The sequence below is a fragment of the Leucoraja erinacea genome, chromosome 3, assembly GCF_028641065.1.
Source record: "Leucoraja erinacea ecotype New England chromosome 3, Leri_hhj_1, whole genome shotgun sequence".
Lineage (NCBI taxonomy): Eukaryota > Metazoa > Chordata > Chondrichthyes > Rajiformes > Rajidae > Leucoraja > Leucoraja erinaceus.
In genome coordinates this window covers 102076416-102104151 of record NC_073379.1, presented here as the reverse complement: position 1 = coordinate 102104151, position 27736 = coordinate 102076416, and the positions used below count along the sequence as shown (strand labels likewise).

Below are 27736 nucleotides of genomic sequence, written 5' to 3'. Positions count from 1 at the left end.
GGGTGGTAGGGGTCGGGGGGGAGGTGTAGGTGGGAGAGAGGGAGGTGGGAGGGGGGGGAGGAGGGAGGGAGAGAGGGTGGGAGGGGGGGCAGAGGGGGAAATGGGGGGAGAAGGGGGAGAGGGGTTCTGAAGGGAGAGAGAGAGGGGGGGGGATGGTTGAATGGGGGGGAGAGGCCGGGGAAGTGGGGTGGCACGGGGTGGGGAGGGAGGGAGTGGGGGGGTGGTAGGGGGTGAGAGGGGGAGATATGTAAATGAGATCCATTGTGATTGTACATCTGTGAGATGGCACTGTGACTCATGCAGCAGTTTGATTATAGTGGGACCACGTGAAAGTTCCAATCTCCCACCCCTGTCCCATTGTGATGTCATGTATGTAAATGAGATCCATTGTGATTGGACATCTGTGAGGTGGCACTGTGACTCGTGCAGCAGTTTGGCTGTTGGTGGTGGTTGGTTTGAAGTGAAGCACTGCAGGTGGTGGGGAGACAAAAGTGGTTGGTTTGAAGTGAAGCACTGCAAGTGGCTGTTGGTGGAAACTTGACAACTTCTTGTTTGCACTGTATATTGATTTTAGTTAAAACACCACCTCTTATGGCTGATTTTTGGCCATCTTTCTCAGTCCTCCTCTGCTCATCAGATGCAGAGGGTTCTTCCCATCAATGAAAAATAAAAGTGTTATTAGTGTTTAAAAACTATAAACATACTATAAAGTCACAAACTAAACATATTCACAAATCAAGACATGATATACGCAACAATGGCATGCAGCAAAATTATAATACAGTATCTCAACTATTTTTACACGTTGCAATGAATGCAATTTGTATTATTTCATTCCACTTCCAAACAAAAAATGTGGTCGGATTATTCAGTGTATGATCAACCTCGGTGAGACCAAATGCAGGCTTGGCGATCGCTTCGCACAACACCTCCACTCAGTTCGCAATAACCAACCTGATCTCCCGGTGGCTCAGCACTTTAACTACCCTCCCATTCCGAATCCAACCTTTCTGTCCTGGGCCTCCTCCATGGCCAGAGTGAGGCCCACCGCTAATTGGAGGAACAGCACCTCATATTTTGCATGGGAAGTTTACATGCCAGCGGTATGAACATTGGCTTCTCCAATTTCAGGTAGTCCTTGCTTTTTCCCTCATTCCCAGCTCTCCCACAGCCCACTGTCACCGCCTCTTCCTTTCTTCCCCCCCCCCCCCCACCCGACATTAGTATAGAGAAGGGTCTTGACCCAAAACATCGCCTATTCCTTCACTCCATAAATGCTGCCTCACCTGATAATTTTCTCCAGCTTTTTTGTCTACCACCCATTCACACAAGTTCTGTTATCCCACTTTCCTCACCCAATCCCTAAACATTTGGGGCAATTTTACAGAGACAAGTTAACCTACAAAGCCAATGCGTCTTTGGGATGTGGGAGGAAACCCACACGCTTGCAGGGAGAATGTGCAAATTCAACACAGACAGTGCCCGACGACAGGTTCGATCACAGATCCGCAGTAAAAACAGGAAAAAATACTAATTGAGCATCTTGCCCATATCCTGCACCTCCAAACGTAGATGACCACGTTGGTTTTTGAGAGGCCTAATTTCCTCCCTTTAGTTATTCTCTTTCCCTTTATGTACATAAAATCTCTTTGAATTTTCTTTAATATCTGCCACCGCCACTGCATGGTCAGTGGGGGCGCTGCGAGTCGGCTTCCCTGTCAGCAGCGTGTCTGTTATTTAGACTTTTTTTGTATTTTTTAGTGTGTCCAAATGTTTGTTTTAGTGTGCCTTGTGGGGGGTGGTGAGGCGAAAAAAGGGGGGGACTGCTTTTGGTCTCTTCCTCGACAGGGAGACAACTTTTTCCATGTAGCCTTCCTCGCAGCCTAACAACATGGATTGGAGTGCCCTTTCCCAGAGTCGGGCCCGGAGCATCGGCAGCAGTCGTAGCGTGGACTTTTCCATCGCGGAGTGGGCGAGCCCTTGCCCGGGGTCGCCAGAGAGCAGTGCTCCGATCGCTGGCCTAGTGACTTTAATATCATGGGGTTGTGGTCTGCAGAGCTTCTAGCCGCGGGCGTGGCGTGGACTTACCATCCGAAGTCTGGGATCCCTTCGGTGTAGAGCTCCGGCCTGCGGCCTATAACATCATGAAGCTGCGGTCTCCGGTAAGAAAGTGCCGATTCGGGCACTCCAAGACGAGGAGTGTGTTCGACCATCCAGGCGTCGGTGTTTGATTCATCCCAACGAGAGGGCCTGTGCATCGGGTCATCCGTAGCGGCGACTACGGAGGACCGAGATGAGGAAAACTTTTTTCACACAGAGAGTGGTGAATCTCTGGAATTCTCTGCCGCAGAAGGTAGTTGAGGCCAGTTCATTGGCTATATTTAAGGGGGAGTTAGATGTGGCCCTTGTGGCTAAAGGGGTCAGGGGGTATGGAGAGAAGGCAGGAACAGGATACTGAGTTGGATGATCATATTGAATGGCGGTGCAGGCTCGAAAGGCCGAATGGCCTACTCTACCTATTTTCTATGTTTCTATTCATGGCCCTGACCACGGGTGAACAAGAGAGGAGGATTGGCTGAACTTTGTTGCCTTCCACCACAGTGAAGAATGCCGTGGTGGATGTTTGTGTTAAATCTTATTGTGTATTGTGTGTTCTTTTTAAGTGTATCGCTGCTGGCAAATTCATTTCACTGCACCTATGGGTGCATGTGATGAATAAAATTGACTGACTGACTTTGCCCCTTTATGCCATCCTGATTTTACTTCTCTAATATACTCACTCTCCTAAACTCCTCCAGGGATACACTAGATCCCAGCTGCCTATTCCTAGCCCATACCTCATTTTTGCTTGGCCCCTCGGGCCTATTCGATGAAGAATTGAAATGGCTTACAGAATGATCCCCATTGTCTATAATATGAGGAAAGTTAGGGTATCTATAGACAATAGGTGCAGGAGTAGGCCATTCGGCCCTTCGAGTAAGCCGCCATTTACTGTGATAGTGGCTGATCATCCACAATCAGTAGCCCGTTCCTGCCTTCTCCCCATGTCCCTTGACTCCGCTATCTTTAAGAACTCTATCTAGCTCTCTTGAAAGCATCCAGAGAATCGGCCTCCATTGGCTTCTGAGGCAGGGAATTACACAGATTAACAACTCTGGGTGAAAACGTTTTTCCTCATCTCCGTTCTACCCCTTATTCTTAATACTGGGTACTCAGTACTGGACCTTGGGAATCATAATTTTGTCTCTACAACCAAAGTTTTGCAAGATGTTTTTCAAGGTTTTCTGATATTGGATATACTCTGTATAGCTCTGCTTATAACACAAATTAAATGCCAATAGCAAAATGCATTTTTGTGTGGTTTCCTGGACTGTTGTTCTCCAATAATTGGATTGCAATTACATTTTGTTTTATAGTCTGATAGAACCGTTTAAAATTGATTATTAAATGTAGCTTCTTAATTTGAATATGCCTTGCACCTTTGAAAGGATAAGGTCCCCTCACCAATCGAAGTTAAATTATTACCTGTATTCTCTTTAATGCGTAACAGCAATAATTTCAGCGATGAAATAATAGTTTCAGTCTATGTCCAGACCATTCAGAAGTTTAAAATTTGGGAAATGTATTCAGAATCTACTTTCTTAAGCATTGGACAGTAAAATGCATATAAATTTCCACTTTTAAACTGTGAAATGGCAGCCATGTTGTAATGGCTGCTGTGATTGTAGCTTGTAACTAACAACCAATATAATTTTGTCATTAATTTGATTCATTGGAGTTTTGCACCTCGGGTGTAAACAGGAAACCAAAATGTTATTTGATATAATTGATATGGGCATTTATGCTATATCATTCATAAGAACCTAAAACTGTGTACTTGTCATATTTGTTAATAATAATTGTATGTTCAACAGTGGTCATGGTTAATATTGTACATAAGTATTTGCTAGAAGTTATATATTTAGTGATGGAAAAACTTAAGTGACAAATATTTTTCCAGATATTGTAGTGCCTTCCTACAATGTGAAGGGACATTGCTTCAAGTTTGTCTGCAGCCTAGCAGGGTTTAAGAACATTAAAAAAACATTTAACAAGGATCCCTTTTTAAAAAAATCATTTTCAAAGATGCATAATAATTTTATTTATAAAGAACTGTGTAATTGGTAGAAACACTGTTTTTCAGTTGTGAATTGACTTCTGAAAGGTCTGTACAGTATTTAAATTTATCTTTTCCTCCCGAAAATAGGAATATAAGCAAAAGTGTACACATATGATAACAAATAAACCAAGTCGAAGTGAAAAATTTTTAGCAGCTTGTGCAGCTGGTGAGTAGACAACTCAATGTTTGCTTTGTTTGAAAAGGAGAAATTATTGTAAACTAGACCAAGTGGGACCCGTTGGGGGGGGAGGGAGCGTGGGGCGCAGGGTACAGCGTCACACGGGAGGGCTGGTCCCCGAACGCAATTTTCAACCACTTATCCATAGCTCCCAACTGCGCAGGCGTGGTTCATTTCTCCTCATCCCCTAGCACTCCCTCCTCTTCCTCTTCACCATCCCTCGTCAATCCTTCAATCCTTAGAGAGTGATGGGGTGGTAGAGAGCGAAGGAGTGGTAGAGAGGGGGGGGGGGGGGGGCTAGAAAGGGAGGGAGGGGGGGGCTAGAGAGAGAGGGGCATGGCGAGGGAGGGGGCAGAGGGGGTGGGGCATAGAGAGGGGGAGGGCGTAGAAAGGGTTGGGGGGAGTGGGCAGGTGCATGGCAGATGAAGTTTAATGCGTATACATGTGAGGTTATCCACTTTGGTAGCAAAAACAGGAAGGCAAATTACTATCTAAATGGCGTCAAGTTCGGAAAAGGGGAAGTACAACGGGATCTGGGGGGTCCTTGTCCATCAGTCTATGAAAGTAAGCATGCAGGTACAGCAGGCAGTGAAGAAAGCGAATGGCATGTTGGCCTTTATAACAAGAGGAATCAAATATAGGAGCAAAGAGGTCCTTCTGCAGTTGTACAGAGCCCTAGTGAGACCACACCTGGAGTATTGTGTGCATTTTTGGACCCCTAATTTGAGGAAGTACATTCTTGTTATTTAGGGAGTGCAGCGTAGGTTAATTCCCGGGATGGCGGGACTGAGAGAATGGAACAGCCAGGCTTGTACACTCTGGAGTTTAGAAGGATGAGAGGGTATCTCATTGAAATGTATAAGATTGTTAAGGGTTTGGACATGCTAGAGGCAGGAAACTTGTTCCCGATGTTGGGGGAGTCCAGAAGCAGGGGCCACAGTTTAAGAATAAGGAGTAAGCCATTTAGAACGGAGACGAGGAAACATTTTTTCTCGCAGAGAGTGGTGAGTCTGTGGAATTCTCTGCCTCAGAGGGCGGTGGATGCAGGTCATCTGGATGCTTTCAAGAGAGAGCTAGATAGGGCTCTTAAAAATAGCAGAGTCAAGGGATATGGAGAGAAGGGAGGAACGGGGTACAAATTGGGGATGATCAGCCGTGATCATATTGAATGGCGGTGCTGGCATGAAGGGCCGAATGGACTACTCCTGCACCTATTCTCTATGTTTCTGTCTAACTGCCAGTGCAGATTTGAAGAAATCCAACTTTTAAATGTCACTTTTAAATCTCCCCCACTACGTCCCTCTCCTTACAACAATGTAAAAACACTCTCATAGCTTGTGTGTTGGCAGCTGAGATCACATTGTGATTTAATTTTCACACTACCGTGTACTGTTTTAGCGAAAATAACATCACACATACACACACGACAATATTTTTAATAGTGTTTAGATAGATACTGATAACTTGACATACAAGTGATCTAAAAGTCATGAAATTTTCCTTTTTGTTTACTTTGACAATTGAGTAAAACATTTTTGCTTCTTTATTTGGTTTTAGGAAAATGGGTCCTAACCAAAGATTATATCACTGACAGCGCTAAGAGTGGCAGATGGCTCAATGAAATCCAATATGAATGGGGATATAAAATTCAAAATAATTCACAGTTTCCTGGTCCAATGGATTCAGTACCGAAGAAATGGCGTGAGGAGCTGGCTCGTTCTCGGATATCGGGAGTGTTTCACAACTGGAAAGTAGTACTTCTAATTAATAATGAAGCAAGGAGAGCTACTTTCAGAAGGTATCATTTAATAGGACCATTACAATTAGACTATGTTTTGGATTTCTGTATCATAATAATACGACTTCTGTACTATTTGCATGATTCTGCAATGTAATATCTGGGATGCTTGCTTGTTACTAGAAATTATCTTGTCATGGAGAACAATCTGCACTTTGGTAAAAGTGATGCCCAGAGGCGAGAAAACAAGTGAGATATTTATGGCTTATTAAAGCGTAGAGCTATTCCAAGACACCTCTCAGAGGAAAATCGAGCAAGAGTTGATGGCCAAATGGGGGGGTGGGAGGGGGTAGACGAGAGAAGAAAATCTTGTTTGATTTTAAGCATGTCTGAAAGGAGTGATGCTTAGCGTGAGCTTGAAGACAATTATGCAGCTGACCAGGAGTGGTTGAAGACAAGTTGATAGGAGGCCCGAGTAAGAGAAATGCATTGTTCAATGTGAAGGATTTAACTTGGTAGAATTGAGAATAGAAATGCTACATATAAAGATGAGAATTAAAAAATTGGAATGACCATGAGTCAATCATTGAATTAAGTTTAAGAAAGAACTGCAGATTGTGGAAAAATCGAAGGTAGACAAAAATGCTGGAGGAACTCAACGGGTGAGGCAGCATCTATGGAGAGAAGGAATAGTCGACGTTTCGGGTCGAGACCCTTCTTTAGACTGATGTCGGGGGTGGGGGGGGAGAAAGGAAGAGGCGGAGACAGTAGGCTTGTGGGAGAACTGGGAAGAGAAGGAGGGAGAGAGCAAGGAATTAAGTTTTATCACCCCTTCAACTTTTATAAGTTTTAATATTGTACTTGGTAAAATAATTTTTTAATGTCAAGAACCATAAATATTATTTCTGGAATTCAGCTGATTGGTCCAGTTTTAAATCCAAGTCATCATGGCAAAGCCCAAACTGAGTTTTAATGAGCTCGTTATTGATAAAGTAATTGACTGCTATCATGCAGCATTGTGTTTCCCATGATTGATTGAGAGGAGTACTTAGCCAGTAGTCAAAGTCAAAGTAGCCTTTATTGTCATTCAGACCTTACGGTCTGACCAAAATGTTGTTGCCTTGCAGTCCTACATATAGTAAAAATGACAAAAACACACAATAAACACAAAAAACAATACAATACAATTTATTTGTCACTTGAACCTCATAGAGGCTCAAATGAAATGTTGTTTCTGCAGTCATACACACAAGAAAAAAAGACCCAAGACACAACACAATTTACACAGACATCCATCACAGTGCATCTCCTCCTCGCTGTGATGGAAGGCAAAAAAACTTATCTCTCCCCTGCACTCCCCATTCCCCTCCCGATGTCAAAGTCAAAGCCCCCGGCGGGCGATGGTAATTGTCCCGCGGCCATTAAAGCCGCACCGGGTGATGCAAGGCCGCGCTCCGGGTCTTGGTGTTGTTGGTGCCCCCGGCGGGGGCTAGCAAAGTCCCGCAGCCGTTCAAGCCGCGCCGGGCGATGTCAGGCCCTGGTCCAGGTACTCCTCGACCCCACGACTCGGGCGGGTGAAGTCGCCGCTGCAGAAGCCCCGAAAAGCGGTCTCCCAGCAGAGACCCGCGGGCTCCCGGTGTTACCGTCTACCGGACCTGCGGTTGGAGCCTCCGAATCCCCAGGGTCGGGTCACAGCAGCGCGCCACCACAGCTCCACGCGCTCCGGACTCGGCCAGCTCCACGATGGTACGTAAGTCCGCAGCTCTGCGACTGGAGCCCCAGGTCATTCCTGCTGGAGGCCGCTCCACATTGCAGCCCCAACGACAACGGAGACCCGACAGGGAAAAGGTCGGGTTCTCCGTGCAGGGGAAAGATTTTAACATCCACCACAGTGAGTTCACCAGGCACCTCCTCATTGTGATGGAAAGCAAAAGTCTTAAGTCTTTGTCTCATCCCTTCTTATTCTCCCTCTGCGCCGAGGTGATCCAAGCTTCAGATGTTGTGACCCGGCCGGGCGATGGTAAGTAATGTCAGTCCCCCGGCTGAATCCGAGCTCCGCGAACAGGCCAGTTCAACTCCGCGGCCCGGGGTGGTCGAAGCTGCCGAAGCTGTGGCCCTCCAGTTCAGCGGACACAGCCATTGTTGCGGGAGCTCCGGAAAAACAGGTCACCAACCTGTGACCTGCGAGCTCCCGACGATGTCGTCCACTGGGCCTGCGGTCGGGTCGGGTGGCCGGTGCCGCCGGAACACTGCCCCAGCTCCGAGGCCGGGTCACCGCTGCCGCTGCCCCAGCTCCGAGGCCAGGTCACCGCTACCGCTGCCTCAGCTCCGAGGCCGGGTCGCCACCCCGGCTCCGAGGCTGGGTCGCTGCTGCCGCTGCCCCAGCTCCGAACAGGTCGCCGCTGCTGTCAGAACACCACAGCTCTGGATTCGGACCACTGCCGCTGGACCGCTGCCCCAGCTCCGAGGCCGCCAGCTCCGCTATTAGGCCTAGGCGCAGACGGAGGATACGACAAGAGAAGTCGCATCCCCCCCCAAAGGAAGAGACCTAAACATGTTTCTCCCCCACACACATATACAACCTGATAAACCAAAAATTAACTAAAATAGGACAAAAGAACAACAAAAAAAAGAAAAAAAACAGACGGACTGCAGGCGAGCAGCAGCTGGTAAGGCAGCACCGCCATCTTGGATGGCGTCTTGGTGCTAAGGCAGCGCCGCCATCTAGGAACTGGACTACAAGGACTATGTTGTCCTACTTTTTATGAACAGTCAGATGAGCAATTTCTTACATTTATTGGTTAAATCCCAATATTAACCATATTGGAATGTGGCAGTCTAGATTAAGGTAGCGTATGATGCCTGTTATCTTTTAGTGTATCATGGACACTGACCTGCTCACTTATTGTTTAGAGTGATTGAATTGGCTAGCTTATGTGGAAAACAGAGGCATTGGTAACGTATATGAACACTTCAGTCATGTTATTTGCCTTTGTGTGCAGTGTTCAACTATTGTTAAGAATAGGGTTGCTCATGGAGATATCTCCTCTCATCAAAAGCATGGGGCAAGTTTCAAGTTTTAAACTGATCTGTTAGTTGTGGAATTGCATATCAGACTTTAGCATAGCAGTTCCTTTATTCAGCATGCGTGCCAACTGTTATAACAGCCAGGCTGGCACCATCCTGAGGCTGCGTTTGGTATGACCTAAATGCACGTGTTGAATGAAGGTTGTTGCCAGGTCCTTAGTACTTTTGGCCATAGTTACACATTGTGGTGGAATACATGTCTGCATTTCAGTTCAGTTCCTCGTATGACTTGTTTACAGTCACTAGGGATTAATTAATCCATCCTATTTTCATAGATTTTGTTGGAGGAAGCACGTTTTTGCTTTGCAGGTAGGACTTGGTCTCTACAATTATATTATTTCAACAAAATGATATGATTATTCCAGCAATCATGGTCATGAACAAACCCATCCGGAAAACGATGGGATACGTTTTAAGTAGGTTTTGGTGTATGTGGTGGGTGTGGAGATATTAATGGATGTGAAAATGTAACCTAAAATTAAACAACAGTTTCCATATGCTTCTCTTTTTGTTAGAGTCCTATGTGCTGGCAAAGCAACAGTCTATCATCGACCAAGAAAAAATTATCAAGTTACACATGTATTAACAGAAAGCAGAAATTTCACAATGGAGAGGCTAAAAAATACATTTAAGGCGCCTTATTATCCTGTGGAGTATATTGGACAATTCATACTGCAGGTATTTATTGCTACTAAATCTAAATTTATTGCTACTAAATTCGTTCTTTGGTTGTAAGAAGGACTTGTTTTGACTGACAATTAACTGGTAGGATTGATCAGTTGAATTATAAAGATATTAATATTTGAATTCTATATGAATCCATTTTTTTTGTTAATTACAAGGTGGTAGTTTTGTGAGATAGGGTTTTTTTTGCATCACTTAAAATAATTATTTAATGCTAGATGGAAAATAATTCTCCTGGTATGGTCACTTATTTAATTTGGACATTGTTCTATGTGGAACTGGTACAGAAGGGTACAGGTGCTTCAGGAGAGACGGGTGTGGGTAAAATTGGAGGGGGGTTGCATTATTGGTTAAGGAGGATGTCACACCAATGGTCAGAGGTGACATTAAGGATGGTTTGTCTAGTGAGGCTTTATAGATGGAGCTGAAGAACAAGAAAGGGATGATCAACTTGTTGGGGTTGTACTACAGGCCCCCAAATAGTTCATAGGAATTAGAAGAACAAATATGTCAGGCGATTGCAGGCAGCTGCAGGTCAAGTAAGGTTGTTGTAGTAAGCGATTTTAACTTTCCCAATATTGACCTGGAAAATCATAGTGTGAAAGGTTTATAGGGGGTGCAATTTGTCAAAAGTGTTCAGGAGAGTTTTCTCCAAACATATATAGCGGGCCCCACACTTGAGAGGGCAATACTTGATCTTTCTTGGGAAATTGGGAAGGGGAAGCGAATGAAGTGTTTGTGGACCAATGACCAATGTTCAATTAGCTTTAAGATAGTTACGGAGAGGGAGGGTTCACGTGTTAAAATGCTAAATTGGGGTCAGGTCAACTTTGAGGGTATGATAGAAGTTCTCGCTCAAGTTGGTTGTAGCAGGTTGTTTGAGGGGAAACGAGCATCAGCTTAGTGGGATGTTTTTAATAGTGTGCTGACAAGAGCTCAGAAAATGCATGTCCCTGTTAGAGTGATGGGCAAAACAGACAAACATAAAGAAGCTTGGATGACGAGGGAAATTGAGGCATTGGTCAAGAATAAGAAGTACGCATGGAACAGGTATTGGCAGCTGGGGTCAAGGGGATCCCAGGAAGAGATTTGGGAACTAAGGAGCGAACTAAAAAAGGAAGAAGGGTCTTGACCCGAAACATCACCTATTCCTTCGCTCCATAGATGCTGCCTCACCCGCTGAGTTTCTCCAGCATTTTTGTCTACCTACAAACTAAAAAAGGAAATCAGATGGGCAATAAGAGGCCAGGAAATAGCTCTGGCAGATGGCATTAAGGATAATCCCAAAAGATTTTATAATACACTAGACCAGGGGTCGGCAACCTACAGCCCCCGTGCCGAATGCGGCCCGTATCCTGAAATCATCTGGGCCGCAGGCGGAATTTTTTTCCCCCGTAATCATCCGGCCCGCTGGGCACCTCGAGCAGCGGCCAGGCACCCCGAGCAGCGGCCGAGCTCTAGCTGTACCGCACCCTGCGCAAAGCATACGGCACGACCGCGGACCTTCTGTGAACACGTTTAAGAAAGAACTGCAGTTGCTGGAAAAATTGAAGGTAGACAAAAATGCTGGAGAAACTCAGCAGGTGAGACATGCAAGGATTGCATGAGGTTGCCTCGCCCGCTGAGTTTCTCCAGCATTTTTGTCTACCTTCTGTGAACACATGATTTGATGCCTGCCATCCGGGGCTGGATGTGGGCGGGATCCATGTGTACACGTGATAGATGTGGCCCGCCATCCGCTCACATACATGCGTCCTGGCCCCTATGCAGAACAAGGTTGCCGACTCCTGCATTATTGTGTCGACCAGAAAATTTGAGTAAGAATGTGGAAAAAATTTCAGCGCTACTGTATAGCGTTTTGACAAAGTACAAAAAGACACATACACAGGCACATAGATACATACATACATACAAGATGAGAACTTTATAAGTTTATATACTAGACCAAATGGAACCAATTGGGTCCCGTTTCGTCCCCTCAACGAGGGGGGGCGGCCCGCGGCATCTCATGCCCACACTAACCCCCCACACGCACATATATATACACACACACACGCACACGCACACACACACACACACACACACACACACATACACTAACCACCCCCCTTGATATTATATTAATATTATTCATTTGCTCCTTTTACCCCGTCCCCTGCCCGATCCACCTCGAGGGCACGGCGGGAGAGGGAGGGGGTAGAGAGGGCAGAGAGAGAGAGGGGGGGGGGCAGAGAGAGCAAGAGAGAGGCAGGGAAAGGGGGGCAGAGAGGGACCACGGTCCCGAGCAATCCGAGACAGCCCCGAGACCTCTAGTACAGAGCCCGACTTGCTCGTTCTTCACTCGCAGCACGTGCAACGCAGCGCACAGATCCATTGTGATGTCATCAGTGAAAGACAAACTTTTGTTTCAAGATTTTTCAGTTTTTTGAACATGTTCATTAATAACTCGAGAAATAAAGCATGAATTTCTCAGATAAGGCACACACACACACACACACGGATCAGAGTTTTATAAGTATAGAGATATGATAGATAAAGGAAAAAGTGGGACCCCTCATGTGGGACCCCTCATGAATCAAAGCAGTCAACTCTGTGTGGAGCCACTGGAGTTCCAAGGAGAGATAGCTGAATGGATAAAAAATTGGCTTCATGGAAGGAATCACTTTGTGTATCATCTCAATTAAACCCCCCCTAACAGCACTATCAAATCTGCCCACGTCTTGAGTATTACACATTGTATGTACTTAGTTCAATTTGTTTATAATTTCTTTATTCCAATTTCAAGTTTTGTATTAATTCAAATTTTGATTTGCAGCCTCTTTGTTCTACAATGTCAACCCGGGACCTTGAGCTCTCATGTATGAATATCGTGGATGTTGATCAGATGAAATCAAGTTCTTTTCTGAACGCAACACTAGATGATTTGCAGCCAAGTTCTCTTGAAAGCAATGGTTTAAAACCAAAATCATCATCTTCTATCCTTACTTCAAATAGTCAGAGTGAAGCACTTAAACACAGACTACAAATGTGCCTCAGTTCTGCTGAGGTAAGGTAGTAAATGCTTGAAGAATATGTGCAATAAGCTCTTGATTCCATCAAAAAAACATTTTTTTTTAATATTCTGGTTTTATGAGAAGACTTCAGATTGATTTCTTGCACTTTTTTTCAGGCAATACGAAGTAAATATGTGCCATCAGGTGTAGCCTGCTGTTTGTACACGTCAACTGCAAGACCGCATGAGGTATCATGTTTATGTGATGAATATTGTAACTCCTTATGGCTTTAATCTGCTCTGATGCTTCATTTACAATCAATATTTCCAAAATAACATGCAAAACCAGATTTGGATGATCATTGTGACCTATTAGCCAAAATGTTGTGAATTATACCAGGTATATTTTTTGTAAATATCCTTTTCGTTTGTCCATCTTTATATAGAATGTTGGCTGCACAGTGATGCAGCTGGTAGAGCTGCTACCTCACTGAACCAGATACCCATGTTCAATCTTGACCTTGGGTGCTTTCTGGAGTTTCCTTGTTCTCCCTTTGATTGCGAGAGTTTCTTCCCATATCTCAAAGACATGCGGGTTTGTAAATTAATTGACCTCTGTAAATTGATCTGAATGTATAGGGAGGGAGTGGATGTGAAAATAGAAGAATGTAGAACTAGCGTGAATGGGTGATAAATGGCAGCGTGGATTCAATGGGCCGAAGGGCCTGCGTTTCCTTGCTTTATCTCTACCAAATCAGAACTACTTAACAATAGGGTTTTCCCTATTGGACAAGCTTTTCCCTTTGAGAATATGGAAGATTCAAACAAGAGGACATGACTTCAGAATGAAGGGACAGAAGTTTAGGGGTAACATGAGGGGGAACTTCTTTACTCAGAGAGTAGTAGCGGTGTGGAATGAGCTTCCAGTGGAAGTGGTGTCGGCAGGTTCATTGGTATTTAAAAATAAATTGGATAGGCATATGGATGAGAAGGGAATGGAGGGTGATGGTATGAGTGCAGGCAGGTGGGACTAAGGGAAAAAAGTTGTTCGGCACGGACTTGTAGGGCCGAGATGGCCTGTTTCCATGCTGTAATTGTTATATGGTTATAGGGTGATTTCACGAAAGGTCACTGGAGCGTAGATCCGCACCCACGTGACCGAAAATCTGAAGTGGAGTACATGCTATACATCCGGTACATGTTAGTGAATGGGAAAACACGCACTTTCGCACCCGTTAAAAACATCGAAAACGGACAGTTTTTGAGCTGCAATTTACTGTGTCAGTCGGGGTGCCAGTCGATACTGTGCCGGTCGATGTTTTTAACGGGTGTGAAAGTGCGTGTTTTCCCATTCACTAACATGTACCGGATGTATAGCATGTACTCCACTTCAGATTTTCGGTCACGTGGGTGTGGATCTACGCTCCAGTGACCTTTCGTGAAATCACCCTATAGCACAGTACAACACAAGAAAAACCCATTATGTCCATGCCAAACATGATGAAGAGACCACCTCTTATCTACTTGTGCATAATCCATATCCCTCCATTCCCTGCAAATCCGTGCCTATCTAAAAGCCTCTTGAATGCCACCACCATATCTGCCTCAACCACCAACCCTGGCAGTGCATTCCAGGCAATCACTTCCTGCATATATAAAACAAAATGTACCCTACACATCTTAAAATTGCCTCTGTCACCTTAAACCTGTACCCAGTAGTATTTGAATTTGCCATCCTACCATGAATTATTGTCACTCCATTTTGCATGTTAAAGATTGAGAAGCAAAATGCAGAGCTTTGTTATTTCAAAGAAAGTCAATAGATAAAAGTCTCGCCCTACAACCTCAAAGATGGATTTATTTTCTCTTAATTTGTAGTAATTTACAAACGAGGAAGGTAAACATTACAATATAGACATAGTTCTGCAATTATAAGCATGCTTGGTTCATGAATCTGTAGGTTCTGATCTGGTTAGCTGTGTATCCCCTAACAATTTCTGTCTTTTCAAATTTTCCAGCATTTGTATTTTTTTTCACTGTTCAATTTAAATTGGGAAACTGTTTCCTACAAGTAACAGTTACATAGAAACATAGAAATTAGGTGCAGGAGTAGGCCATTCGGCCCTTCGAGCCTGCACCGCCAATCAATATGATCATGGCTGATCATCCAACTCAGTATCCCGTACCTGCCTTCTCTCCATACCCTCTGATCCCCTTAGCCACAAGGGCCACATCTAACTCCCTCGTAAATATAGCCAATGAACTGGCCTCGACTTCCCTCTGTGGCAGAGAATTCCAGAGATTCACCACTCTCTGTGTGAAAAAAGTTCTTCTCATCTCGGTTTTAAAGGATTTCCCCTTTATCCTTAAGCTGTGACCCCTTGTCCTGGACTTCCCCAACATCGGGAGCAATCTTCCTGCATCTAGCCTGTCCAACCCCTTAAGAATTTTGTAAGTTTCTATAAGATGCCCTCTCAATCTCCTAAATTCTAGAGAGTATAAACCAAGTCTATCCAGCCTTTCTTCATAAGACAGTCGTGACATCCCAGGAATCTGGTGAACCTTCTCTGCACTCCCTCTATGGCAATAATGTCCTTCCTCAGATTTGGAGACCAAAACTGTACGCAATACTCCAGCTAACTCCATGAAATCTCCAAGAATATATAATTATTCCAATGTATCCTCCACCATTAGAATTCACCATTAGAATGCACTATATATGTTCTTAATTCCAGCTGTAATCTTTTTTGTTGCATGTAGAATACAGTTGATGAGTCCAATAATCTGTCTCTTTAAAGATCAATTACTTTTGTGCAGCTCTGGCAATTTATGTAAAAGTGGTTTTAAAAGTTATTTATATTCCGATACAACTAGAGATTAACTGCCTCAATTTTTAATGTTAGATTTTTATAAGTAAGGCCTAGAACAAAACACTCATTATCTGGGAAATTTTACATTTCATTTTCTCTCCATTAGTTTTAAGTCAAATGTTTGAACTAAGTGTTCAATTTAAAATAACTTTCTTTCCAGGTTCCAGTGTTATTTCCTGGAATTGTCATTAATCGAATAGAAGGTATTTTGGAGGGGTGTTTCTATATGGAGGCATTAAAGGAGATGAGTTTCCATTTGTCATCCAAGTCGTTTCCTCCAGCAAGTCTTCTACAATCTTTCTTGCAACTGATTCTGGAAGTGAGTTTAAAAGATTCAATGATTAAGAACATTTCAATTATATTTCTATTCTATTAACAGTGGTGATGGGAAATAAGAATTACCAATTTTTATTTCGATTTGTGTGTTAATGTGACAATCGTACACAGGCTACAGTCCACCTAAAAGATGGGCCCACAATTGTGCTGTATCAACAGTGGTCAGGTTATCGACCTTTGCCGTCTTTAAAGTTGACAGCAACTTTTTGACGTCCTCGTGTAAAGCGAAATGCTGAAGTATAGCACTTGATGGAAATGTTGCCTACTTCTACCATGTAGCAATTTTCACCAACAATTTATTTTCCAAATCTGACACGCATAAGATAAATAGCTTCCCCCCCCTTTAAAAAATAAAAAAAAAGTGCTTGAAACTGAAAAACGAGGAGGCATTTTAATATCCTGTAATAAACATGTATATTACCAAGCAACCGCAACTGCAGAATTTAATTTTACACTAGGTGGTACGTAATGGGAGAAAGGTTTCTAAGGTATTTTATTGTCATGTGTACCAATTAAGGTACAGTGATATGCAAATTACCATACAGCCATATGGGATGGGGGGGAAGCAACAAGACACACAACTACTTAAAAGTTAACATAAACATCCACCACAGCGGATTTCCCACATTCCACCCTGTGATGGAAGGCAAAAAAGTCCAATCTTCTTCCTCCTTATTCTCCCGAAGTCAGGGCGATCGATGCTCCCGTGTCGGGGCGGTCGAAGCTCCCGCGGCTTGGAGTTCCCGAAGTCGGTCTCTGACCAGAGACTGCGGGCTCCACGGTGTTAAAGTCTGCAGGCACCCAGGGATGGAGCTCCGAGGTCGATTCCTGGAAAAGGGATTGTGGGCTCTGTGATGTTAAGTCTGCAGGCACCCGTGGTGGAGCTCCAGCAAAGGCCGCCAACTCCTCGATGTTAGGCCGCAGTGCGGACGGAGATAGATACGGAAAAAAATCGCACTAAAGAACACTAAAAACATACATTTAACACATACTACTTAAAACACAAAGAAGGAAGGGACAGACTGACTGTTGGCGAGGCAGCCATTGCTGGTGCCACCTGGTGGTTCACCCAGTGAGAAAGGTGCCATATGAGGTAGTTGAGGTGGGAACTATAACGGCATTTAAAAGACATTTGCACAGGATGGATAGGAAAGGTTTAGGGAGATATGGGCGAAGCACGAGCAGACGGGTAGTGTAGAGGTGACATCTTAGTCGGCATAGGCAAGTTGGGCCTAAGGCTTGTTTCCATGCTGTATGACTCTCAACGCGAAATTTTAATCCTTCCAAAGAAAACTGGCAAACCCAGTCTAGGAAATTGTACGGGAACTGAATTTGCAGGTTAGTACATATTTCATCCTTATCTCAATCCAAATTCACATATTGAATTGTGAAGGGGGAGGGGGGGGGGGGGGGAGGGGGGAGGGGGAGAGAGAGGGGGGGGGGGAGAGGGGGGGGGGGGGGAGAGAGAGAGAGAGAGAGCCCCTATGATCGCCTGTAAAGGCCCTGTGCCGTCAAAACCGCACTACACAGTAACCCAATGTTCCTCTGGATCATGCTCGTCACCTCACGGACACGTGCACATCGACGTATACGGGGCCCTAACCTGCAATACTCCAAATGCAGTCTGACCAGTGCCCTTATAAAGCCTCACCATTACATCCCTGCTTTTATATTCTATCCCTCTTTTTTTCCTCAAATGTACCGCTCTTGTATTCACTAAAAACAATCTTTTTTCATTGTAGGGTCAAGTAGGGATGAATTACTTGCACGAGTTCATCAGCATTATGCAGAGTCTAATTCTTTATCATCCACCCTGGCAACAGTCTTCCAGAGTGAATTACTTCATGGAGATTCTTCAGTGTTCCAATTGTAAGAAAGGAAGTTCATTTCTTCTTGAGTCACTAACAAGGTAAGATGATTACAAATCCAACATTTATTTTATTGAAGTTTTCAAATTTATTGTAGAACAAATACTTCTCTGGCCATTGTATTTGCAACTGTTTAGGATTGAACTGCCACCAGTTGCACAAGATTGTGATCTGAGGATTTAATAATTGTTGACCTAGGAATTTAATAAGTTCTGAAAAAGTGGAATTGTATTCTGTGATGTACCTTTGCTTAATTTGGGAGATGATTGGTTTAGCATATTTGCATGTACTGAGATAGGCGAAAGCTTTTGTTTGCATGCTATTCAGTCAAATCCAATTATATTATAGAAGTACAATCAAGTACAACAGGCAGTGCAAATCAAAATAACCAGATTGCAGAATATAGTTTTACAGCATTGTTCTAATCTGTTTTAGATTTCAGTGATTACTTCGATGGATAACATTTTGAATCTTTGAATATTTCTCTTTCTGTGGGTGCAATCTCATAATCGTCTAGTGGTCAATCTGTCTTCTTGATGACTGACAAGGTCACTGTTTCCTGAATGTGGTAACTTTATAATTGTGTAGTTCCTTTCAGCCCATTCATTTTATCCCAGGTTTCAGAAGATGCCCATCAGCCCCATTCACCATTTATCTCCCTGCATCTATTATTTTTCATTTACACAACAACTGATTCTCCTACAATGTGCTACAATAGGGTTACTTTATAATAACCAATTAATGCACTGGCATGTCTTTAAATGTGGGAGGAAATTGGATTAATTCGGGAAATCTACATGGTCACATGAAGAAAATGCAAACTCTACAGACCACACTTTAGAGGGGGGTGAAAAGATGGAATGCTGGAGATGCCTGTTAACAGCACTAACTGCTGTGCCATTTCTTTTGTGGTCAATTTGTATTTGTCCTTTGCTAACTTTACAGATACTCTTCACTCCTTCACTTACAGATAAAATTCATATTCTTTTCCATCCACACCTTTTTGACATGCTGTGAATCTTGCTTCACGTTTCCGGGCCACATGGTATTGAGTATACAATAATTCAGCTCAAACTGTTATCTTGTATCTGCCTTTCATTTGGATTTCCACAATTACACTACGTCACAGACCTAGAATTAAGTTGAATCTCATGCCAGTGAAGAAAAATGGATGATCTCTGCACATCTTGGTGCAACCAGCAGGCCCCAGCTTCTGCCTCATCTGTATCCTACTGCAAATCCATCTGAGTTTCTTAGCCATGACAGCAGTGGTGTTCGGGTTATCAATGGTAAACCCAATGTTCCAGGCGCTGAACTTATTGTAAAGTGGAAGTTGGTGTTCATGATCATACCATACGTGAGAACACCAAGTAGTGCAAAATATAACGTAGAGCGTGGAATAGAGTGTCCCATCCACAGATGCAGATTTGTTTAACGTGCAAGGGAAAGCATGTGGTAGATTGAAAATTCAATCTTGGAATATGAGAAGTCTGTTCAAAACACTGATAACAGTGTGGAAGATTACTTGAATCTGGTGGTACGTGCTTTCAGGCTTTTCTATCCTCTGTGCGATGGGAAAGAGAAGAAGAGAAAGTGACTAGGGTATGAGTGGTCCTTGGTAATGTTCGATGCTTTCCTGGGGCAATGTTAAATGCATGATGAACTGATTGTATCCATGACTGCCGTTCTTGTGGTCTTGGGCATAGCAGCTGCCATACCAAGCTATGGTCCATCTGGATAGGATGCTTTCTATGGTGCATCTGTAGATGTAGAGAGGCATCTTGGGGAACGTCTAATTTTCAATCTTCACAATCTTCATAAGTCATAGGAGCAAAATTATGCCATTCAGCTCATCAAGTCTACTTCGCCATTTAATTGTGGCTGATCTATCTTCTCAACCCCATTCTCCTGCCTTCTCCCATAACCTTCAACACCCTTACTAACCAAGAATCTGTCAATCTCCACTTTAAAAGTACCCAATGATGTAGCCTCCACAACCGTCTGTGGCAATGAATTTCACATGTTCCCCACCCTCTGACTGACTAATGAAATTCCTCCTCATCTCCTTTCTAAAGGTGCATCCTTTTATTCAGAAGCTGTGCCCACTGGTCTTATACTCTCCCACTGGTGGAAACAACCTCTCCATATCCACTCTCCAGGCCTTTCACTATTCAGTACTATTCGATGAGGTCCCCCCCCCCTCATTCTTCTAAACTCCAGTGTGTAAAGGCCCAGTGCCATCAAATGCTCATCATACATTAAGCCTCCAGCATTCTTTCTTGGCCATATGTTTCATGTGGTTGGACCAGGTCAATATTGGTGATGTTTGCTCTGGGGAACCTGAAGCTCTTGACCATCTTCACTTCAATACCATTGATGTGTGTGCTCCACTTTGCTTTCTAAAATCGATGACCAGCTCCTTTATTTTGCTGACATTAGGGGTGAGGTTGTTACCTTAACACCATGCTACTAAGCTCTCTATCTTCTTCTGGTACTCGGTCTCATCATTATATGAGATCTGGCCCACTAGTGTACTTTCATCTGTGAACTTGTAAATGGAGTTGGAGCAGAATTTGGCCACATAGTAATGTGTAAAGGTGTGAATCCCGTATTTCTCTTACATCGGTTGTTTCGACAATAATCGACCGGACACCGGGGTTGCTTTAAACGTACGTTTATTCAGCAGGAGTCTTTACACAGGTTAACAACCTAGCAAAGAGTCAAGCTCTCTGCCCTTATTCGTAATGCCTTATATACTTTAATGCTACGGTTTATCACCTCCCACATTCCCCAATCAAGCAACAGACACGTACGCAATGGTCAGGATAACAGGTACGTACATATAAGGAGAAGTTATTTAGTGGAACAATACTAGAGCTCAGACAGGTACATTCCTCAGCCTTTCAGGCATGGCGGTTTGTATATTCCTCAGACTTCTGAGAGCCAGCCATCTCAGTCAGACGGGTGCAGGTATTACCATAGTCGCGAATATGCAGTAACTGCAAGACAATGTGTATTTCTCTTGACCGCAACTTCCTGAAACCTGCAGCTACATTTTCAGCAACTTTGGTCAGCAGCCATTTCATGTTTTAATCCAGTCCACCTGGCCAACCATTTTACCTTCACAGAACAATCTTACAACGTTTATTCAAGATTTACATTCACAAAGGGAGTATAGTGATGGCTAAGGACACATCCTTCCAGTGTTGAGATTTATTCTGGAGGATGTTTGTTACCTATCCTTGTTGATTGTGATCTATGGGTGTGGAAATCAAAGATCTAGATGCAGAGGGGAATACTGTGGACGATTAGACTTAAAAGTATAAATAACAACAATATTGGGACAAGAGACATTCAAGTGCCAATTAAGCATGATAAATATTGTTTTTTGTTTGTTCTGGTTTCCAACCAGGCCAGCCAATTAATATTGTATGCATTCAAAACTAGTAACCAAACACTACTTTTTCCACAGATATGGTTGGAACTTTCAACAGGTTTTCATTTCCCTGAAATGGTTATGAGCTGAATTGAAAAAAATACTGCTGCAGACACATTAGTTTAAGTATAATAGCTTGTTGGTTTAAATGAGCAATTAGACATTTGGTTTTTGAATTGAAACAGCACAGGTGTAGGAAGATAGACAAAAATGCTGGAGAACTCAGCGGGTGCAGCAGCATCTATGGAAGGAAATAGGCAAAGTTTCGGGCCGAAACCCTTCTTCAGACTGATGGAGGGTGGGAGACGGGGGGGAGAAGAAAGGAAAAAGGAAGAGGAGGAACCCGAGGGCTGCGGGAGAGCTGAGAAGGGGAGGAGACAGCAAGGGCTAACGGAATTGGGAGAATTCAATGTTTATGCCACTAGGGTACAGACTGCCCAAGCGGAATATGAGGTGCTGTTCCTCCAATTTCCAGTGGTGCTCACTCTGGCCATGGAGGAAGCCCAGGATAGAGAGGTCGGATTTGGAATGGGAGGGGGAGTTGAAGTGCTGAGCCACCGGGAGGTCAGGTTGGTTAATGCGGACTGAGCGGAGGTGTTTGGCGTAACGATCACCAAGCCTACTCTTGGTCTCACTGATGTAGATCAGCTGACATCGAGAGCAGCGAATGCAATAGATGAGGTTGGAGGAGATGCAGGTGAACCTCTGTCGCACCAGGAACGACTGCTTGGGTCCTTGAATGGAGTCGAGGGGGGAGGTAAAGCGATAAGTGTAGCATCTCTTGCGGTTGCAAGGGAAAGTGCCCGGGAAGGGGTGGTGCGGGAGGGAAGGGAAGAATTGACAAGGCAGCTACGGAGGGAGCGGTCTTTGCGAAAAGCAGACACGGGGGTAGATGGGAAGATGTGGCGAGTGGTGGGGTCACGTTGGAGGTGGCGAAAATGACGGAGGACTATTTATTGTATGTGACGGCTAGTGGGGTGAAAGGTGAGGACTAGAGGGACTCTGCCCTGGTTATGAATGGGGGGATGGGGAGAGAGAGCAGTGTTACGGGGTATGGAAGAGACCCTGGTGCGAGCCTCATCTATAGTAGGGGAGGGGAACTCCCGTTCCCTGAAGAATGAGGACATTTCTGATGCCCTGGTGTGGAACATCTCATCCTGGGAGCAGATGCGGCGTAGATGGAGGAATTGGGAGTAGGGAATGGAGTCCTTACAGGAAGTAAGATGGGAAGAAGACTAGATAGCCATGGGAGTCAGTGGGTTTATAGTGGATGTCGGTCAGAAGCCTATAACCTGCGATGGAGATAGTGAGGTCAAGAAATAGTAGGGAAGCGTCGGAAATAGTCCAGATGTATTTCAGTGCCGGATGGAAGTTAGTGGTGAAGTGGATGAAGCCAGTCAGTTGTGTGTGGGTGCAGGAGGTGGCACCAAAGCAATCGTCGATGTAGCGGAGATAGAGGTCGGGAATGGGGCCCTGGTACGTATTGAACAAGGATTGTTCGACGTACCCGACAAAGAGGCAGGCATAACTGGGGCCCATGCGCGTGCCCATAACTACGCCTTGTATTTGGAGGAAATGAGAGGAGTCAAACAAGAAGTTATTGAGGGTAAGGACCAACTCCGCTAGGCGGGGGAGAGTATCAGTGGCCCGGTATAGGTTGCTCCTCTGGTCGAGGAAGAACCAAAGGGCTTTGAGACCATCCTGGTGGGGGATGGAGGTGTAGAGTGACTTGACGTCCATGGTGAAGATGAGGGGATGGGAGCCTAGAGAATGGAATGCCCGGAGACGACGGAGAGTGTCTCAGGTGTCTTGGACATAGGTAGGGAGGGATTTAACCAAGGCGGATAGGATGGAGTCAAGGTATGTGGAAATGAGTTCGGTGGGCACGAACAGGCAGAGACAATGGGTCTACCGGGGCAGTCAGGTTTGTGGATTTTGGGGAGAAGGTAAAATTGGGCTGTGCGGGGCTGGGGAACGATGAGGTTGTCGGCTCGGGGGAACAGGGAGCCGGAGTTGATGAAATCGGTGATGGTGCTAGAGATAGTGGCCTGGTGCTCGTCAGTGGGGTCATGGTCCAGGGGTAAGTAGGAGGAGGCGTCCGAGGGTTTGCACGTGGCCTCAGCTTTGTAGAGATCGACGCGCCAGACTACCACGGCACCTCCCTTGTCAGCGGGTTTGATAACCCAGTCTGGGTTGTTGTGGAGTGAGTCGATGGCTGTACGTTCATGGGGGGAGAGATTGGAGTGAGACAGGGGAGTAGAGAAGTTGAGGCGGTTGATGTCGCGACGGTAGTTTGGGATAAAAAGTTCTAAAGCCGGAAGGCCATGAGGGGGGGTCCACGAGAAGGGGGTTCGTTGGAGACGGGAAAAGGGATCATCAGCAGAGGGCGAGGACTCCTTCCCATGGAAGAACGCTGTGATGCGGAGGCGATGGTAGAAGAGCTCCAAGTCGTGGTAGGCGCGGAACTCATTGAGGTGGGGACGGAGGGGGACAAAGGTAAGACCTCTGCTAGGGAGGGAGAGAGAAAACGGGGAATTACAGACCAGTTAGTCTAACATCGGTAGTGGGGAAACTGCTAGAGTCAGTTATTAAAGATGGGATAGCAGCACATTTGGAAAGTGGTGAATTCATTGGACAAAGTCAGCATGGATTTATGAAAGGTAAATCATGTCTGACGAATCTTATAGAATTTTTCGAGGATGTAACTAGTAGAGTGGATAAGGGAGAACCAGTGGATGTGTTATATCTGGACTTCCAGAAGGCTTTCGACAAGGTCCCACATAAGAGATTAGTATACAAACTTAAAGCACATGGTATTGGGGGTTCAGTATTGATGTGGATAGAGAACTGGCTGGCAGATAGGAAGCAAAGAGTAGGAGTAAACGGGTCCTTTTCAGAATGGCTGGCAGGCAGTGACTAGTGGGGTACCGCAATGCTCAGTGCTGGAACCCCAGCTATTTACAATATATATTAATGATCTGGATGAGGGAATTGAATGCAACATCTCCAAGTTTGTGGATGACCCGAAGCTGGGGGGGCAGTGTTAGCTGTGAGGAAGATGCTAGGAGGCTGCAAGGTGACTTGGATAGGTTGGGTGAGTGGGCAAATGCATGGCAGATGCAGTATAATGTGTATAAATGTGAGGTTATCCACTTTGGTGGCAAAAACAGGAAAGTAGATTTATCTGAATGGTGGCCGATTAGGAAAAGGGGAGATGCAACGAGACCTGGGTGTCATGGTACACCAGTCATTGAAAGTAGGAATGCAGGTGCAGCAGGCAGTGAAGAAAGCAAATGGTATGTTAGCATTCATAGCAAAAGGATTTGAGTATGGGAGCAGAGAGGTTCTACTGCAGTTGTACAGGGTCTTGGTGAGACCACACCTGGAGTATTGCGTACAGTTTTGGTCTCCTAATCTGAGGAAAGAAATTCTTGCCACAGAGAAGAGTTCACCAGACTGATTCCTGGGATGGCGGGACTTTCATATGAAGAAAGACTGGATAGACTCGGCTTGTACACGCTGAAATTCAGAAGATTGAGGGGGGATCTTATGGAAACTTACAAAATTCTTAAGGGGTTGGACAGGCTAGGTGCAGAAAGATTATTCCCGATGTTGGGGAAGTCCAGAACTAGGGGTCATAGTTTAAGGATAAGAGGGAAGTCTTTTAGGACCGAGATGAGAAAATCATTTTTTACACAGAGAGTGGTGAATCTGTGGAATTCTCTGCCACAGATGGTAGTTGATGCCAGTTCATTGGCTATATTTAAGAGGGAGTTAGATGTGGCCCTTGTGGCTAAAGGGATCAGGGGGTATGGAGAGAAGGCAGGTACTGGATACTGAGTTGGATGATCAGCCATGATCATATTGAATGGCGGTGCAGGCTCGAAGGGCCGAATGGCCTACTACTGCACCTATTTTCTATGTTTCTATGCTAAGGACCGACCGTTCGGTGATGGAGGGGGGGAAGTCAGGGGAGATGGTGAACACACGGCAGCGTTGGGGCCGGAGGAAGGCAGGTGAGTGGACTGAGGCCGAGGCGATGTCGGGGTGGGGGGGGGGGGTATAGGACTGTAGTGTGGGTGGGGAAGAGCAGAGGTCACATAGTTGGAGGGGGATGGGGAAGACCCAGTGGAACAGCCACTGAGGTTACCGTGGTTGGGGATTCTAGCACTAGGACCCAATGCAGTCAAACCCAGGGGAGTGGGTGTTAGCAGCGTGGAGGCTTCAGGCCCGGTGTTGATTCCAGGCTGCAGGTAAGGCGACGGCTGATGGAGAGTGGTGGAGTGGCGAGAGTCGGCAGACCCGATGGCAGGAGTCTGCGGGCGATGCATGGGATGTCCCGGTGAGCGGATGGTCGGTGGGGTGGCGCGGTTTGGCCAGCCCGGTGAGGCGACGAGGTGCGTTGAGCATGGTGCGGCGGCCATGTTCGGTGGGCCCCGGTCCGGCGGCGATGTTCAGTAAGTCCAGTCTGGCGGTGATGTTAGATTGGCCGGGTGCGACGGTGATGTTGGATGGGCCGGGTGCGGCTGCGATATTAGGCGGGCCCAGTGCAGCGGGGATGTTGGAAGGGCCCAGTGCAGTGTTGGATGGGCCCCGTGCAGTGGGGATGTTGGATGGGCCCAGTGCAGCGGGGATGTTGGAAGGGCCCAGTGCAGCGGGGATGTTGGAAGGGCCCAGTGCAGCGGGGATGTTGGAAGGGCCCAGTGCAGCGGGGATGTTGGAAGGGCCCAGTGCAGCGGGGATGTTGGAAGGGCCCAGTGCAGCGGGGATGTTGGAAGGGCCCAGTGCAGCGGGGATGTTGGATGGGCCCAGTGCAGCGGGGATGTTGGATGGGCCCAGTGCAGCGGGGATGTTGGAAGGGCCCAGTGCAGCGGGGATGTTGGAAGGGCCCAGTGCAGCGGGGATGTTGGAAGGGCCCAGTGCAGCGGGGATGTTGGAAGGGCCCAGTGCAGCGGGGATGTTGGAAGGGCCCAGTGCAGCGGGGATGTTGGATGGGCCCAGTGCAGCGGGGATGTTGGATGGGCCCAGTGCAGCGGGGATGTTGGATGGGCCCAGTGCAGCGGGGATGTTGGATGGGCCCAGTGCAGCGGGGATGTTGGATAGGGCCCAGTGCAGCGGGGATGTTGGATGGGCCCAGTGCAGCGGGGATGTTGGATGGGCCCGGTGTGGCGGTGAGGCTAGTCAGTCCCGGGGGGGGGGGGGGCGGCGAGGTGGCGGTCGCGTTATTGTGGCGATAGTTGGAGGAATCGGGGAGGCGGGGGGATATACAGAGTTACCAGTGAGGCAGCGAGGCTCAGCGTCATCAATAGATAGATAGATAGATAGATAGATAGATAGATAGATATGCCATTTATTGTCACTATACATGTACAATGAGATTAAAAGCAGCTCGTACTCAGTGCATACATATAATTTAGTACAAAAAACAAGAAACAGAAAACAAAACAAAAGGGAGAGGGGGGATAGGTGCACAATTCTGCGGCGCTATATACATATCTATAAAGGCAAAATGGTGAAGGATGAATAGGTAGTATTCTTAGGCAGATGTTTAAAGATTATATTAAATATTAAAAATGTTTTTAAAAAATGTTAAAAATTACAGTTACAATACACATTACAGTTCCAAATTTCAGTACGTGGATATAATAGATGGAAGTCCGGCTGTTGGGCTGTGAAGTCAGTGCATGTGTGAATTAAGAGTAGTTATGACTTTCGGAAAACAACTATTCCCGAGTCCTAGATTTGATGCACCTATAGCGCCTTCCGGAGGGCAGCAGGTCGAACAGTCCAAACGCAGGATGGGAGCTGTCCTTGATGATATTCTTTGCCCTGCTAAGGCAGGCATGGCCCAAGGAAGCAAATGTGGTTGGGGTATCGAGTCTGGGTAAGGATGTGGTCGTAGAGTTGGAGGGGAGGGGGAATCACAGAGTGAGAGCAGTTAGAGGAGGTTGTGAAACTGTCTCTGGAGGGAGGTGGAGAACTTCATCAAAGTAGGCATACCTTGAGGAGATTTTGCAGTGGAGTGGACAAAGTGTTAAGAAGGAACTGCAGATGCTGGAAACTCGTAGGAATCGATGTAGGAATTTCCCTTTTGCTAATTACAGAACTTCACTAACCCAGATGTGTAGGAAGACCAAGAAATTGGTGCAGGATGTAGAAGTTAAGGTGAAGTTCATGAAGTCAATGGATTCTGCATTGGTGCAGGAGGGCCCTGCCTTCAAATTCACTTGGATACCTTCTGCACCCATGCGACACTCGTGGGCTTCTTCACCACTAACTTCCACCATGCCCTCAAATGCACCCATCTCAGACATCGTGGAGCTACAATATGTCCAATATCTCATAGAAATCTTAATTTACTGCTTTACATAGAATATGCAAATATGGA

The 27736-nt window shown here is 45.6% G+C and overlaps 1 protein-coding gene across 1 annotated transcript in view; it reads left to right on the top strand.

The window, feature by feature from the left end:
- slf1 (SMC5-SMC6 complex localization factor 1) overlaps positions 1–27736 on the top strand; it is a 69641-nt gene that overhangs the window by 8891 nt on the left and 33014 nt on the right. Inside the window, exons 3-9 of the mRNA XM_055633334.1 lie at positions 4247–4325; positions 5895–6135; positions 9678–9840; positions 12662–12892; positions 13016–13087; positions 15869–16027; positions 17787–17953. Of these exons, the coding sequence (XP_055489309.1) occupies positions 4247–4325; positions 5895–6135; positions 9678–9840; positions 12662–12892; positions 13016–13087; positions 15869–16027; positions 17787–17953 (1112 nt within the window). The remainder of the gene's footprint in view (positions 1–4246; positions 4326–5894; positions 6136–9677; positions 9841–12661; positions 12893–13015; positions 13088–15868; positions 16028–17786; positions 17954–27736) is intronic.